Below are 18,264 nucleotides of genomic sequence, written 5' to 3'. Positions count from 1 at the left end.
GGAAGATATTACTGAGACGTGAATAATTAAAGTTTGTTGATTGGTTGGGACAATCCAAACCTATTAAATACCTTTCAATTCCGTAGAGTATTGGAAATGTCCTCTCTAGTTAAGAAATTACATTTTGCCTGGTCATTAATCATGCATATTGGTACACGGGTAACTTTTATCTATAAATATCCGAATCTCCTGGAGTTTTGTAAACATAAACAACATTTAACGACAACTAATTCATAACGTGTGACCTTACGTGTGTGGTAAAATTTGTTGATTGATATTGAAGGCTATTATTCTGGATCACATCCGCAATTATATTCATTGTATAGTCTATTTGATTGGATTTTTAGACATCCGTATTTTCCGGAAATACTTTGAACTTCTCCGTATTTTCACTAGTGCTTACTTTCTCTTCCTCACCGGTCTATTGCAAATGGATGCCACGACAAAACTGCTCCTGCGGATATTGTGACAAATCACCGTCAAGTACGTTTCAAATCAATTATAAACTGTTAAATATATATACCGTTAATTCCGTTAACTTGGATTCCACGTTTATTCAACAATACGAACTGTAATTGTTTATTTCTATGAATTGAACTGAGAATTCTACTTTCGTTTTTGACTTGATATTATTATTGCATTGAACATTCATATATTTCTTTCGTACATATTGTAAAATATTGTATTTTTATTTCTTTCAGTTTACCAAACATTACACACTCTGTAAACTCCTGTATTCTTTCTGGTGGAATTATAATCTACAAGCTTCACTCACAAGTTGTTATTCTTTATAATTTGCCGAGATTGCGATACAATCCCATGGTTATACTAGCTGAGTCAGGCTCAGCATAGTAAATTGACGACAACCTGTCTTTACATATCCAGACAAGGAACGACAACGTAGCAACTTACATACCTTTACACTGACAGTGGACTACATAGCTTGTGTATACTCGACAGCAAACTAACAACGTTGAGTCAACATGGATCCCAGTCATGAGGAACAACAAGAAGAGATACAGACCCCAGAGGGAAAGGTTCCAGATTTAGAACTATTACAAAATCCATCTAATACAATCCAGTCAGATGAAAATCCCGAGGCTAGGCGAGTTCGTGACCTCACGGAAAAAGGACAAGGAGCTTTCACCGAAAAACGTGACAAGTTCTGTCAGGAACTAGAGGCTCTCTGGGCAGACATTGAATCCCAGTTATTGGAAGTAACAGCGCCCCCTAACGATCTCCAGCAACTCCTAACAGTCCAGGACAAACTTGTTAAAGCCTGCAATAATTATCGTAGGCTCACAGATGAATACCAAGAATTTCTGAAAAGGACCAGAACATTGGAGAGTCAAAAAGAAATTGATGCATGTAAACTCTCTTTGGATTTACGTCTGTCCAAAGTTGAACTTGTTATGGAAAAACTACACGAGCATCGCCTCGCCCTAACAAAGGCCAAATCCACTAAAACAAAGACCTCAAAAGGTAAGAAAACCTCACGCAGTGGTAGCTCTAACGTGTCAGACATGTCAAGCCTAGCACGGAGAAAGCGTGCCAAGGCAGAGGCTGCCAAGTCTAAAATAGCCTTTGTAGAAAAACATGCCATTATCCTACAACAGGAAGCAATGTTAGAGGAACAAGCCCTGTTCAGACAAATTGAAATGGAACAGGAAGCAGCACACAAAAAGGCAAAAATGGAACAAGAAGTCGCTCAGGAGGCCGCACAGAGAACAGTTCAGTTAGAACAAGAGGCTATGCGCAGGAAGGCTCAAATGCAACAAGAAGCCGCACGAGTAAGCCGAGAAAAGGCCCAACTTAAAGCCAAATTTAACCTTCTTGAAGCACAGAGAGAAGCTGCAGCCGCAGAAGCCGAGGCTCGTATCCTGGAATACGATGATAGCCAAGCGTATAGCGATCTCCCTGACGAAAAGGAAGACCCGCTCCAGCGCGTGCAAGATTTCGTCAATAAACTTCCTGTATCAACTGTTGTAAAGGAAGTAACAGAACCTCAAAGGAAAAAACAAATTCCTGTTAAGATCGAGCTGAGTCACGACGCACCAGCGTTCGTGCCATCCGTGGCACAGAACTTGCTGTCACAGACATCTGCTGTCTTGCATTCCAATTATAAGTCACCTGAAGTTACCTTTATCCCAGATCTGGGATTAGTAACCGGCATACAAAAACTAGGCCTTTCAGATGAGAGCCCTACTGAACATCAAAAACAGGGTGTTAAAGAAGCGATCCCTGTCTTACGCATAAAACAAGACTTTATAGAAGAGATCCCTGTTTCACACCAAAAACAAGGCGTAATAGAAGAGATCCCTGTTGCAAACCAGCAACAAATCAACCTTACATCAGAGATAACTAGATTCCTTTTACGCAAGGACTTGCTTTTCTCCCGATTAACAAGCTTTAACGATCGGGCAGAGTCCTTTCATACTTGGAAAGCAAGCTTCAAGAACGTGACTGATGAGTTACAAGTCTCTGACTCAGAACAGATCGATTTACTGATCAAGTGGCTCGGTCCAGAGTCTGCTAAACACGCCATTAGCATAAGAGCGTCGAACGCTAATAATCCTACCATAGGTATACAGAGATTATGGAAGAGGCTTGACGAGCGGTATGGCGCTCCAGAAATGTTGGAAGCCTCTCTCAAGAGTAAACTTGCAAAATTCCCTACCTTAACGAATAAGGACAACGCACGTCTCTACGAACTGTCTGACATTCTATCAGAAATAGAATATCACAAGGAAAATCCCAAGCTGGGATGTTTGCTAGCATATTTTGACTCCTCGTCCGGGATAAATCCTATTGTTGAAAAATTACCGTACGGACTCCAAGAAAAGTGGACCACAAGGGCTACAAGATACAAGGCCAAATATGACGTTGCCTTTCCACCTTTCACAGAATTCTCTGCCTACATCAGGGAAATAAGCAAAACAAAGAACGATCCTGGGTTCATCTTTGGGTCAAAAGCTACACCAAATACAAAAGGTGCTGCGCCAAGGTCTACGCCTTACCCTAGGACTAAAGTTGGTGCTCATAAAACAGCAGTTGGGCAGCAATCTGGAGACGCCAGCAAACAAGGTCTTTGTATTCTGCACAATACAAAGCATTCCTTAAATGAATGTCGAGCGTTCCGAGCCAAGTCAATAGAGGAGCGCAAAGGTCTTTTAAAAGAAAACAATGTATGTTACAAGTGTTGTGATTCTACCACACATAGAAGCCGGGATTGCAATGCAAGCATAAGTTGTAAAGATTGTGGAAGTAAACAACACACTACCGCACTTCACATCACTAGACCACAGCAACCAGCAAGTTCACAGTCTAGCTCGCCTAAGCAAGCCTACGGCGGGGAGCCTATAGAATCGGCTGAAACTAAGGCAACCTCAGTTAACTCTACCTGTACTGAGATCTGCAAAGATACATATAGTGGGAAATCTTGTGCTAAAATACTTCCTGTAAATGTTTATCACAAAGATAACCAGTACAAAGTTATTCGCATGTACGCCATCATTGATGACCAAAGCAACCGGTCACTAGCATCGCCCGAATTCTTTAATCTTTTCGACGTCAAAGATAAACCGGAAAACTATACTTTATCAACATGCTCCGGCAAAGTAGTCACTTCCGGCAAAAGAGGAAGAGGTTTCGTCATGGAATCAATCAATGGTAATGACAAGTTTGACCTTCCTGTACTGATTGAATGTGATCATATTCCCAATAATAGGGACGAAATACCTACTCCTGAAGTAACAATGCATCACCCTCATTTAAAAGAACTTAGAGGTAGCATTCCACAAATAGAGGAAAATTGCCAAATTCTTCTCTTAATTGGCAGAGACCTTATAGAGGCACACCATGTCCTCGATCAGCGCATAGGACCACCCAGAACTCCATATGCACAACAATTGAAACTTGGTTGGGTAGTGATAGGAGAGACCTGCATTAACAAGCAGCATGTTCCTCTTGAGTTAAATGTCAAAATAACCAACATTTTGCCTACAGGACAACCTTCAACCTTTCAACCATGCACAAGCAAGTTTGACATCCGGGAAAACTACACAGACCCTGTAACGAAAGACCTACAATCGCCACTCTTTGAAAAAACAAGGGACGATGACAAGCCTGGACAGTCATATGAGGATAAAATGTTCATGAAGCAGATGGACAACGAATTTGTAAGAGACTCGGAAGGAAGTTGGGTAGCACCGTTGCCGTTCCGAGTGCCAAGACAGCCATTGCCCAGCAACAGACAACAAGCTCTTCATCGTGCTAATATGTTAGACATCAGTTTGAATAGAAACCCAGTTAAGCGGGAACACTTTCTTACCTTTATGAGTAAGATCCTAGACAATAATCATGCAGAGCTCGCTCCACCATTGCGCAAACATGAGGAGTGCTGGTATTTGCCATTATTTGGAGTTTATCATCCGAAGAAACCCGATCAGATAAGAGGTGTGTTTGATTCTTCCGCCAAATGTAACGGAGTCTCACTCAACAGCGTCCTGCTTACAGGTCCAGACTTGACCAATGATCTCTTGGGAGTACTGCTGCGTTTCAGGAAAGAAATGATCGCAGTAACTGCAGACGTTCAACACATGTTTCACTGCTTCGTTGTCAGAAAAGACCACCGTAATTACCTGAGATTTTTATGGCATAAAGACAATGACCTACAGGAGAACCTTGTCGAATACCGCATGAGAGTTCATGTTTTCGGGAATAGTCCGTCACCTGCTGTTGCTACGCTTGGACTCAGAAAAGCAGCTCAAGCATCAGAAGTAGAGTTTGGCAGTCATGTGACTAACTTTGTTACAAGAGACTTCTATGTTGACGACGGTCTAACGTCATGTCCTACTAAGGAGGAAGCTGTTAAGCTCATGAAGGACACACAGCAAGCATTAGCAAAATATGGAAACTTACGTCTTCACAAGTTTGCCTCTAATTGCGCGGAAGTTATGTCTGCTTTTCATGCCAGTGATTTGGCTTCAAATCTTAAAGATTTAGACTTAGAATGCGACAGCAAACCCCTACAACGTAGTCTTGGTCTCAGCTGGGACGTAAACACTGATAACTTCTTATTTCAATTATCATCAGAAAACAAACCGATCACTCGGAGAGGAATTTTATCAACGATAAACAGTCTCTACGATCCTCTGGGATTTTTGGCTCCGGTGATTATACAAGGGAAACTCCTATTGAGGAAAATAGTATCAGAAACCGTCGATTGGGACCAACCTCTCACTGATGAGACAGCCGATGAGTGGAAATCTTGGAGAGATACTTTAATAGCTATCGAAACACTGCGCATTCCACGTACCTATGTGCCGTATCTCAGTAAAACTGCCGCAAAGGAGTTACATGTATTCTCCGATGCATCAGAAAAAGCTATAGCAGCTGTTGCATATCTACGCACGACCGACAGTAGTGGTGAGCCAAACATAGGTTTCATTCTTGGGAAAGCTAAAGTTGCACCAACAAGTGGTCATACTATTCCACGTCTTGAACTATCTGCTGCAGTATTAGCAGTCGAGATAACACAGACCATCATGGATAATTTAGATTTACATATAGACACCGTAAAATTCTACACAGACAGTAAAGTAGTCCTAGGCTACATAAGTAACGAGACAAGAAGGTTCTTCATCTATGTCGCCAATCGAGTGGAGAAAATAAGAAAATTTAGCTCTCCAAGTCAATGGAATTATGTACCAACTCACCGTAATCCCGCAGACTCGGGAACAAGGTCCGTACAAGCCCATGAAATTCACAGCAGCGAATGGTTATTAGGACCAAAACAACTTCTTTCCTCAGAACAGAAGAATTCTGAGGATATATACCAGCTAATAGATCCAGAAGAAGATGGAGAAATCCGTGCAACTGTTAATGTTGCAAAAACATTTTCCACACCTGAGCATAAAGGTATCGGAACTGATAGATTCAATCGATTCTCCAACTGGACATCACTTGTGCGAGCGATAGCCTTTTTGGAACGTTTCTCTCGTTTACACGGGTCAAAACAGGCATCATCAGTGACTTCTGTGGATAGTTTTTCAAATGCCGAAAATTTCATCTTAATATCTGCACAACAGGAAGTTTATGGAGATGAAATAGATTGTATAAAACGTCAGGAACAAATTAATAAGCGGAGCCCGATAGCTAACCTCAATCCGTTTTTGGATGAACGAGGACTATTACGAGTTGGAGGCCGTATTGTAAAATCGGACTTGAACCTCCGTGAAAAGAAACCATTGATCGTCCCTGGACGCAATCATGTAGCAACATTATTAGTTCGACACTACCACAACAAGATAAAACATCAAGGTCGCCATTTCACAGATGGAGCGATTCGATCCGCAGGATTTTGGATCGTAGGAGCAAAACGCTTAATCTCATCTATTATTCACAAATGTGTGACATGCCGCAAACTCAGAGGAAAAACTGAGTATCAAATCATGTCTGATTTGCCAGAGGACCGTCTTGAACCTTCACCTCCGTTTACTAACGTCGGAATAGACACCTTTGGACCCTGGACAATTGTTTCACGTAAAACACGTGGTGGATACGCCAACTCCAAACGTTGGGCAATTTTATTCACATGCTTAGTGACAAGAGCTATTCACATCGAATTAATCGAGGAAATGAGTTCTTCGGCCTTCATAAACGCCGTCAGGAGATTCGCCGCTATAAGAGGCCCAGTAAAGATTTTCCGATCTGACCGTGGAACAAACTTTATTGGAGCAATCGACGATTTAAAGATTGATTCAATCAACGTTGAAGATGGACCCTTCAAGAACTTTCTGTACAGTTCTGGTACAACTTGGATCTTCAATGCGCCGCATTCGTCCCACATGGGTGGAGCCTGGGAAAGAATGATTGGTATCACCAGAAGAATTCTTGATTCTATGCTTCTAAATGCAGCCGGAAGAAGCCTTACGCATGACGTGCTTAACACACTAATGGCAGAAGTTTCAGCAATAGTGAACTCTAGACCTCTGGTACCGGTATCAACAGATCCAGAGAATCCGTTAATATTAACTCCGGCTATGTTATTGACACAGAAAACTGACTACGTTTTCACTTCAGACCATCTTGGGGAATTCGACAAACGAGATCTCTGTCTTGCCGAATGGAGACGAGTACAGGCTCTGGCCAGTGTTTTCTGGTCCCGTTGGAGGAAGGAATACCTGCCGTTACTACAACAACGACGAAAATGGACCGAAGATCGCCGTGATCTCATCGAAGGAGACGTCATTCTTCTTAAGGACAAAAACATTTGCCGTACCCAATGGCCCGTTGGAATTATAGTGAACTCATTTAAAAGTTCAGACGAACATGTCCGAAAAGCAGAAGTGCGAGTTATCGTTAATGGAAAAGCCACAACCTACACACGCCCTATTGTGGACATGATTCTCCTCATAGAGAACACTCCTGTGTAAATATATGTATATATCTCTGGATTTATATAGTGACATTCATATGTGTTATATCTTATGGAATAATAGTGATATCAGGTAGATTTCAGACGGGGAGTATTCTGGATCACATCCGCAATTATATTCATTGTATAGTCTATTTGATTGGATTTTTAGACATCCGTATTTTCCGGAAATACTTTGAACTTCTCCGTATTTTCACTAGTGCTTACTTTCTCTTCCTCACCGGTCTATTGCAAATGGATGCCACGACAAAACTGCTCCTGCGGATATTGTGACAAATCACCGTCAAGTACGTTTCAAATCAATTATAAACTGTTAAATATATATACCGTTAATTCCGTTAACTTGGATTCCACGTTTATTCAACAATACGAACTGTAATTGTTTATTTCTATGAATTGAACTGAGAATTCTACTTTCGTTTTTGACTTGATATTATTATTGCATTGAACATTCATATATTTCTTTCGTACATATTGTAAAATATTGTATTTTTATTTCTTTCAGTTTACCAAACATTACACACTCTGTAAACTCCTGTATTCTTTCTGGTGGAATTATAATCTACAAGCTTCACTCACAAGTTGTTATTCTTTATAATTTGCCGAGATTGCGATACAATCCCATGGTTATACTAGCTGAGTCAGGCTCAGCATAGCTATTCTGAATGAAAGGCTATTCTTGTAATAGTCTTCATTTCCAGTTTATGGCTAAACTGGCCACCTGCTGATTATACTTCGCTTGTGTAGATAAGAGCCAAACAACAGCAGGGGACCAGTTTAGTTTATGGAGTCCATTGTTTTTCAATGTTGTTTTTGTCAGTCAGATATGATTTTACTCATATTTACACATTACTTGTTTGCGATTTTCAGTATAAAGCTAGGGTTGAACAAAATAAACATTTGGGAAAATGTAGGGTATTTGTCGAATACCGGACCCTGTGGAATGCTAGAGAAATCCCTGGAGGGGTATACGATCTCAATAGTAATATGGCTTTAAAATGACCATACTGATGATTAAAAAGGTTGGCAAAGTTAATTTTTATTTTCTTTCAAATTGAATGTCCATCGGGCCTAGCTAGTGACCAAAACAAAAGTCTGATTGCAAAAGTGGAAGGTCGCACCACTTATTAGAAACTCTGAATAGTAATTTCAAAAGAATTTGACATGGTCTGCCATTCCCATGTCCTTGTCATTAAGGGGAAGCAACCTTGCACTTCCGGAACTGGTACCATAGGTAGAATACAACTTTGTGCCTACTGCTGCATAAGTTGCGGGAACAGTTATCTTTTCCAAAATATCACGATAAGAGCAGGAGAAAAAAACAATCGGTTATATAATTCCTTGCTAAAACAAAAATAATAAGTAACGAAAAATAACACAATGAAACCAACAGTTAAGAAAAAAGAAGACCAACAATACTTATTTTCTCTAAACACCAAGGGCCACTGGCCATAAACACTTCAACACATCAGCAACCAACAGGATTTTTTATAATTGCTGTCCAACTCTGGTACATTCGTTTTAATGGAATAGCCCTAAATAAGTATTATAACTTACCTTGACAACATCAGGTCCTGTTATAAATAAGTAGGATGTATCCTGAAATAAACATTAGACAGCTGATATAATTTACAAATGTATACTTGTATATAATAATTGACTTCTTTTTTTTATCAACAAATAATTATGTCTTGTTGACTGATTTGGAAAGTAACAAATATTGAATAACTGTTTTTCCAATTAAATTTTTAATATTCAAAAGTATTTAAAATTCTGCTAACCTTGACCATAAATACATAATCTGTTAGAGCTGGAGAGTATACAGCACCTCCTGAAAGTAAATGAAGAGAATATCAATATATATCAGTTAGGAATTGTTTCATATAATTAATAAAGGGGCTGGCTGTCATATTTGTTTTAAGTTTATGTACATAAATAAAGCTGTTGGTTTTTTATTGTATAAAGTTTGTTGTGTCATTTCATGGTATGTGATATTCTCATTGTAGAAGGCCTATAGCTGCTTTCATCTACATTATTTGGTTTTTGAAAGATATTTGTCTCATTGGAATCACATCTTGAAATACAATATACATGTTGTAGTATAGTTAGATTTAGTATACAGAAATATAAAATGTTATCAATCCTAGATAGCTGACCATACACATGCTTTAAAAGATAATTGAACTTGAGAATACTTCATGACTGTAAGATTTCTTCATGTCTTGTATACAGTTTTACATTTTTTTTTAATACCTGTACTCGCATTGCTATCATTTTTGCACATTATATTTGCATTCAGGTGGTACCCAACACTTTCACTAAAATTAATTTGGCTCGTGTAATTTTCATAAAATTTTGACAAAGTATTCACTCTTTAACAAAAATATAAAAATTTCAAAAAATTTAAAACCAACCGTTTAATCAGAAAAATTACACTGGTTATATAGCAGTTTGACAAACACTTATTTTGATCATTTAGAAGCTTAATATTCCGTTAACAACACAATGTAATTAAAACGTTTTGATGATTTTACAGAGTTATCTCCCTGTAGTGTTAGGTACCACCTTAAATATGAAGGTGTTGTACTGTTTCTACTATAAACCAACTTTATTTTGCAGATACATGTACTTTATTTTGCATTTAACCCTTTCTAGCCCACTAAGTGATTGTCTAAATTTGTGTTTTTCAAATTTTACTTAACATATTCAGATAGGGAAGTTACAAGTTTTACATATTCACGACTATTTATAGGCCCCTATTCTTGTTATTTTTCTAATCTTGAAAGTTGCAAAACTAAGTTGCTTTACAGAATGTAAACTCATTCTATTATTTTTTACCTATGACTTTCAATACTTAACAAACCATTTTGTTGAAAAGGAAAGTATAATGAGACAAAAATCTCACAAAAAAACAAGAAACAACAAGCATGTTCCAAATTCCTTTTTTATTTACATATTTTAATGAATGCAGCGAAAAACATCTTAATCAAACAATACACAGATGGTAAATTATTTGACATCACAACAATACCACAGACAAGGTACTCATCTTAATTATTTAAATCTATCACACTCTTCATCTTTTGACTACCTTACCTGCACAAGGACCCATAATCAACGATAACTGCGGAATTACTCCTGATGCATTCACATTTCTCTGTAATAGACAAAACTCATATTATTAAATTAAATCATACAGTTTACTCTTCGGAACTAATCAAACTTATATTGTATATAAGGCATTTGAGGTAAAGTGTCTAGGTTTTTTTTTTCTGTTGTATAGTTAATCCTGTCTAAACCCAATGTCATAAGAAGCTGAATATAATGTGTGTAGGTGTCTTGTTTTCAGCATAACTTAAAACTTTCCATTGTATGCCCAGATACAAAATGGCAGCTCAGACCTATTTCAAGGTCAAACAGGTTTTATTAAATGAGTTTTACTGTGTCTAGTACTTTACTCATCATTTGTCGTCCAATTATGAGTCAAATAATTGCCACTGAAGGTGATGTAAGCAACAATCAATATATCATCACTTATGCTTAATATGCTTGATATTTTTTGATATAAAAAAATATACACATGAAACCTTTACCTGAAAAATATCAGCATATCCTGCAAGCGACTCTACACCTTCCTGAATTCTAGCTCCTCCAGAATCATTTAGACCAATCACAGGGGCACCAACTAGCATTGCTTGATCCATGATCTGTTGATGAAAAACAAAAATAGTAATACTTTTCTTAGGCAGTGAATTCCTACATAATTTAATAAATAGAACAATGTGTCCATGGGATACAGACCTATTGTAAAAAGTCAATGTACTAATCAGACCTATTGACATTTGTTTCTGTATGTTGAGTGCACAAAACAGCAAATTTAGTAATTTTCCATTTAAAACCAGATGCTCTGCAGGGCGCAGCTTTATACGACCGCAGAGGTTGAACCCTGAGCGGTTGGGGCAAGTATGGACACAACATTCAAGCTGGATTCAGCTCTAAATTTGGATTCTGATTAAATAGTTGACACAGCATAGGTTTCGGACATAGAATGAATGTGGTCTAATGAACTTAAATATTTTTTTTGCCTTTGAGCAATTAACTATGCTGTTGAATATTAATCCTCTAAAAAAAATGTTTGAAGAAATTTTCTTCTTATTTATGAAATCTGAAATGAGAAAAATTTACCCCCCACCCCATTTTTTTTTCACATCCCCCTTTCCCTTTTTCCAAAACTGATCTCAATTCAAATTTCTAATGGAGTTTGCAATAATAACTACTCATTTAAATACATCATTAAATATTAAAATGTAACAAAAGGTGCTTGTTATCACTGAATGGTAAAGATTGTTTTAATTTATCAGTTGGTAGTAAAAGTGAATATACATTGTATATTGTATAAAACAATGATTTAAGTTGATTCAACTACTATTCTGGACAAAGAAAGATAACTCCAATCAATTGAAAATTTCTTGCTATTGCACAATATTGTGCAATTATATATTTCTTGCTATTGTGCAATACTGTGCAATTGAAAATATTTGCTATTGCACAATACTGTGCAATTGAAGATTTCTTGCTATTGCGCAATACTGTGCAATTGAAAATTTCTTGCTATTGCACAATACTGTGCAATTGAAGATTTCTTGCTATTGCTGAATACTGTGCAATTGAAAATTTCTTGCTATTGCACAATACTTAATATAATAATTTTAGATCCTGATTTGAACCAACTTGAAAACTTGGCCCATAATCAAAAATCTAAGTACATGTTTAGATTCAGCATATCAAAAAAGCCCAAGAATTCAATTTTTGTTAAAATCAAACTTAGTTTAATTTTGGACCCTTTGGACTTTAATGTAGACCAATTTGAAAACGGGACAAAAAATTAAGAATCTACATACACAGTTAGATTCGGCATATCAAAGAACCCCAATTATTCAATTTTTGATGAAATCAAACTAAGTTCAATTTTGGACCCTTTGGGCCCCTTATTCCTAAACTGTTGGGACCAAAACTCCCAAAATCAAACCCAACCTTTCTTTAGTGGTCATAAACCTTGTGTTTAAATTTCATAGATTTCTATTTACTTAAACTAAAGTTATGGTGCGAAAACCAAGAATAATGCTTACTTGGGCCCCTTTTTTGGCCCCTAATTCCTAAACTGTTCAGACCTCAACTCCCAAAATCAATATCAACCTTCCTTTTGTGGTCATAAACCTTGTGTTTAAATTTCATTGATTTCTATTTACCTAAAACTAAAGTTATTGTGCGAAAAACCAAGAATAATGCTTACTTGGGCCCCTTTTTGGCCCCTAATTCCTAAACTGTTGGGACCAAAACTCCCAAAATCAAACCCAACCTTCCTTTCGTGGTCATAAACCTTGTGTTTAAATTTCATAGATTTCTATTTACTTATACTAAAGTTATGGTGCGAAAACCAAGAATAATGCTTACTTGGGTCCCTTTTTGGTCCCTAATTCCTAAACTGTTCAGACCTCAACTCCCAAAATCAATCTCAACCTTCCTTTTGTGTTCATAAACCTTGTGTTTAAATTTCATTGATTTCTATTTACTTATACACAAGTTATTGTGCGAAAACCAAGAATAATGCTTATTTGGGCCCTTTTTTGGCCCCAAATTCCTGAACTGTTTGAACTAAAACTCCCAAAATCAATCCCAACCTTCCTTTTGTGGTTATGAACCTTGTGTCAAAATTTCATAGATTTCTATTTACTTAAACTAAAGTTATAGTGCGAAAACCAAGAAAATGCTTATTTAGGCCCTTTTTGGCCCCTAATTCCTAAAATGTTGGGACCAAAACTCCCAAAATCAATCCCAACCTTCCTTTTGTGGTCATAAACCTTGTGATAAAATTTCATAGATTTCTATTCACTTTTACTAAAGTTAGAGCGCGAAAACTAAAAGTATTCGGACGACGACGACGATGCAGACGAAGACGCCAACGTGATACCAATATACGACCAAAAAATTTTCAATTTTTGCGGTTGTATAACAAGTAACTAAAACAATAATAGTTAAAGAGTTCAAACCCAATTTTTACCTTCATCTGTTTTTGATGATAAAAAGCATTGTGTATAAGTTCCAGAATATTAGGTTGTGGCAAAGTAAAGTCAAAAGCCTGTAGGCACTCAGTTGTTATCTTTGTTGCTGTATGTCATATTAGGTTTTTTCTTTAATCATTTGTGCATTATAAAATTAGTGACCTATAGTTGTTAACTTCTACATCATTTGCTCCCTTGTGGATAGTTGTCACGTGGGCAGCCATATCTGATTATTTTTTTTATTAGATCCAGAAATGGTAAATTCACAGATTTTTTTTCCATTCATTATGGACATAACTCAAGACCAGTGAAAGTGATACCATCCAAATTCTAGTGGTGAGAAGCAATGTGTGTAAGTTTGATAAATTTGGTTGAGGCAGAGTAAAGTTTGAGTGTATATAACAGCAAATTCTTCATTTTTTTCAATTATCAATGGAAACACATAAAGAATGATGCAAGTGTTTCCAGCTGAAGTAGAAATAGATCATTGTTTGGTAGTAATAAACACTGTGAATAAGTTTCCTAATATCTGCTTAAGGAAAGGTAAAGTTTAAATGTGGAAAGAGCAAATTCAGAATTTTTCTTTTTGTAAAGGGACACAACTCAAAAAAGATCGCCCTAAAGGTGATAAGCATTGTGTATATTATAGTTCCTTAACATTTGACTGAGGAAAAGAAATATTAGAGAACAGAAACAAATTTCAGGACATACAATCACACAAAGGTAAACCTTGATGCCCTCCATCTAACAGCTTGGGCATAATAACCACTGTGTCAGTGCTGTTAGTCTGTTCGTTTAATCACATACTATTGAACATAAATTTCTTAGTTCAAATCATAAATACATTTGGGGATGTTTATTAACAGCCTGTACTCATCTGTTTAAGTAGAGTTTCTGACAAATCTAATTTCTTGTTTTATTATCATCTATCCCAAACATCACTGTACTCACTTTACAAATCTTCTTGGCATGGGCTCCAGACAAACTTCCTCCAAAGACTGTAAAATCCTTTTGATATACAAAGACATATATTTAATTTAATAAGTTATAGAGCATCTATATAAAATGTATACTTGAAATATTGAACATTATACAAGTTGAATCCTATCTACCAAATATCTATCTTTAAGAAATTATCCTGGTAAAAAGCTGTTTGATTGGGCAGGAAAATATATTAAATTTAATGTTTTTATCTTTCTTTTTTCTTTTTTACTTTTTAAAACTTTGATATGCACAATTCCCACAAAACTTTACATAGACTTGATCATGTTGATACAAATATTTCTGAACTGCTGAATTTACAGTATTTTGTTTTTGTTCAAACTTGATCCTAAGTGTTTCCCATCTTTTTCTACTAGTTTAAAGGGCCAGTGGTAGATCCAGGGGGAATGTTCTAAGGGTTGGAACCCCCCTTTTTTTTAAGGACGATCAATGTATTTGAATGGGGACATAAAGTTGGAACCCCCCTTTTAAAAATGGCAGGATCCACCCTTACAATAAGAAAAACAGTCAGGGAAAATAGGCTTCTGAATATGATGGTCAAGTCACTTGTCTATTGTCATTATTGTACTGTATTCACCATTAGATATAGATGTCTTGGTTATTTTTGTTTTTGGGTTGTGGTCTCTTTAAATATATCCCACCCGAAAACTTGCAGTCAAATTACAAAAAGGTAATTATGTTTTTACTAATTTTTTACCTGACTAAATACAAAACAGGGTCTTCCATTAATGGTTCCTCTTCCTGTTACAACACTATCACCAGGGTACTGTATAGAATAAAACATGTTAAAATTACATCAGTACTGAAATAAAAAGAGAATATCTAATATACGCAAAAGACATTTATAAAAAGTATAATAAATTTGGATTTTTCAATACCATTCAGATTTAAAACTCACAAAGGGGGCAGGATTGTGGTTACCACATTAGGAACATATTCCTACCATCTGTTAAATGGATATTTCATAACTGTCAAATAACTTATGATGGGGTCCTTTAAACTTACAGAGGGAACAGGGACTGCAAGTACTCTCAGATCTGTACTTATTGTCTTTCTTGTTGTCGGTTTGTGTTTTTTTGCCTGATGAGTTAAAGGGGCATTAATTAAAAAATTTTTTTTCAATCATTAATGTGAACATGGTGAAATAGTGAAATAATAATTTGCCTTTAGCAGCCAGTTCGGTTCATTTTTGTCAAAATAAGCTAAGAAACATTATATTGCTGATAAATTTTCCTCGATTATTTTGTACATAAATCAGGTTGTTGGTTTTCCCATTTGAATTAGTTTTACTTTTGTCATTTGGGGCCTTTTATAGCTGACTATGCAGTATGGACCTTTGCTCATTATTGAAGTCTGTGTGTGACCAATAGTTGTTAATTTATATGTCATTTGGTCTATAGTGGAGATTTAGAAATATTTTTATCACTTCAGCTGAAAGCTAAACACTCAATAGTTTATTAACAGGAACTGACCTTTTCTTTCTGCATACCAAAGTCAGCACAGTCATGTTCTAAATACATATCATACTCAATGAAAGATCCTGCATCCATCAATAGCTTCACTCTTTCTCTTGCTGTCAACTTTCCCTGAAATAAATTTCACAAGATTACCATTTACTCTACATGGTAATGAATTCTAGTGCAAGTTTTTTGTTTTTTGTCATTGCGTTGTCTCATTGAAATATACTTATATTTCTAATTGATTGTTGGTATACAAAATAATTACAGTTGACATACTTGATGAGGCCTGCTACAAATGAACTGACAACAAAGGTTGGCATGTAATACACCATTATATTGATTTATGGCATAACAGTTTTAGTGGGGTTGACAACAGTGAAATCTAAATATATTGGAGGTTCATATTTAGAGAGATATTTTTCTAAAATGCAAGTACAGTACCTTGTGTTATAAAGGTATAGAAGACAATTTTTTTTTACAGACAAGTGCTTGTGAGAGGGTTGAAGAAAGCTTGTTTCATGAGGCATCAGATATAACCTGCACCCCAATTCTGACGAGGTTGCAGCAATTTATATATGCATCCCAAAAAGCAAGAGGACTGATCCCCACCTCATCTTCGCTAGCCAAGGGTTTACGAGAGTGGATTGTAACCCTTGGCTAGTGAATATGTCCCTACCTTTGCAGTGTTTTTTTTCTTTCTGTATAGCAACTGGGTAAGTAGTCCAAATAATTTAATATGACATCTTGAAAGGGTATTATCTTTGACGCCTGACATGCCTGATGTCGCAAGAAAGCGTCAAAGCAAAAATTTAAAATAGCCTTCCAAGACGTCATAATAATTTGGACTACTTGGAAAGATATAAGAAAATAGCCCACCTTGGCACTTGGGATGCATAATACAGACAGATATCCAGGTGTAATGATAAGTCGTTATCCTAAGGCTATTTTTTTCTTATTTTTTCTGTACACTTAGCTTTCATTTTTTATTACCATGCATTGTCAAGCTTGGTAACTCATAATTATTTGTCAGTAACTAAATGTACGATGCTGTCCCATACTGAACCTTCTGACCTTGTTTGTTTACATTTAAATTTCAATGGTGTCAAAATCATGTGATGTCAATTCGTTCCACCCAATCAAATTGTTCTACTGTCAATTAGGGGATTTTCCAGTCTACGGCAATTACGTTATTTCTTTGTGGTATATTGCTTCAAAATAGTTTGCAATAATTTTGGGTTTTATTCAACAGGAAAACTCTTTTTTTGCCATCCCTTTTGACATCAATGGAATTCTGTATGAATATTTATCTACAGTCATGATGGTCAGAATATCGATCTTTTTATAATGAATAAAAAGAAAATTCTATGAAAAATAAATGTAAATTATTTTTCATTAACCTACTCTATATTCCTGTACAAAATTATGGCATGGGCATCGTTTTTTCAATTAGTTTTCCTTTCATTTTGGTTGGGCTTTTTTTCGCGGGAAAATCGTGAAAGACGTAAGGAGCATGTCATTTTAAAATTCCTAAAAATAAGATTTGCTTGACCTGTATTGCCTGCCACAAGATTGATGACGCTGAATGGAATGTACACAAAGCAATGGAGGCCGGAAGTGGGATTTTATGAAGTTCTAGAATGTTTTTAGACATTCGGAAGTCAGGATTGAAACGGGCATTAGAAATTTGGCATTTCTTAGCAATAATTGAGAACAACAATGAAAACTTACATTGTACCTTCGGAAATTTTTTTTTATTCAAAAGTGCAGTAAAAACGTATTCTACATTGTTTTTCTACGCCGGAAGTAGCGTAGTGACGTCAATGCGGAGTTTCCCTGTGTGTTAAGTTCAAACACAAATACCTAACGAACTGACAAGATGAACGATTTTAGACTACGGTAGGATACACTTCACAAGTTCAAAATAAAGCCAAACAACATCTCTAAATTTAGAAAATGAACAGTTTACTCCATGTTTTGTGTCTTGTGCAAATGTAACTTTTAAATGTGTAAATGCGTTCAAATAAAAGTAACCTTGAGGTGCTGTTTTTCTATTCTTTTTAGGCCTCCTCCAAGTAAAGCCTTTTCTTTTGTTGAATCTATCTTATTTTTCACACTGAGAGTATGTTGTGACGATCCCACTGCTGCTATAGAATACCATGCCCTTTGAATAGACGCATGACACCGAAGACTGACAGAGTGCTTCGGGATTAAACCTTGCAATCTTCGGATTGCTACAAAAGCCATTTTTCAATGTTCGGTGTTTGAACCTTCGGTGAAGGTCATTTCAAACTGTCCTAGTTTT

At 36.5% G+C, this 18,264-nt stretch overlaps 1 protein-coding gene and 1 long non-coding RNA gene across 2 annotated transcripts in view; one reads left to right on the top strand and one right to left on the bottom strand.

Moving 5' to 3' along the window:
• Positions 1-18,249, bottom strand: part of LOC143069346 (propionyl-CoA carboxylase beta chain, mitochondrial-like) — a 63,837-nt gene extending 45,588 nt beyond the window's left edge. The window contains exons 1-8 of the mRNA XM_076243932.1: positions 17,994-18,249; positions 15,975-16,088; positions 15,200-15,268; positions 14,452-14,508; positions 11,032-11,145; positions 10,535-10,595; positions 9,220-9,269; positions 8,996-9,037 (exon numbers count right to left, since the gene is read on the bottom strand). Of these exons, the coding sequence (XP_076100047.1) occupies positions 8,996-9,037; positions 9,220-9,269; positions 10,535-10,595; positions 11,032-11,145; positions 14,452-14,508; positions 15,200-15,268; positions 15,975-16,088; positions 17,994-18,206 (720 nt within the window). The 5' untranslated portion in view covers positions 18,207-18,249. The remainder of the gene's footprint in view (positions 1-8,995; positions 9,038-9,219; positions 9,270-10,534; positions 10,596-11,031; positions 11,146-14,451; positions 14,509-15,199; positions 15,269-15,974; positions 16,089-17,993) is intronic.
• Positions 296-8,012, top strand: LOC143069332 (uncharacterized). Its single transcript, XR_012976364.1, has 2 exons — positions 296-483; positions 702-8,012. It is a non-coding gene; the product is annotated as an uncharacterized LOC143069332 (long non-coding RNA).
• Positions 18,250-18,264: the final 15 nt, after the last annotated feature.

The sequence above is a fragment of the Mytilus galloprovincialis genome, chromosome 3 (genome assembly GCF_965363235.1).
Source record: "Mytilus galloprovincialis chromosome 3, xbMytGall1.hap1.1, whole genome shotgun sequence".
NCBI lineage: Eukaryota > Metazoa > Mollusca > Bivalvia > Mytilida > Mytilidae > Mytilus > Mytilus galloprovincialis.
The sequence above is the reverse complement of the archived record's forward strand: the minus strand, read 5'-3'. Positions and strand labels throughout refer to the sequence as shown.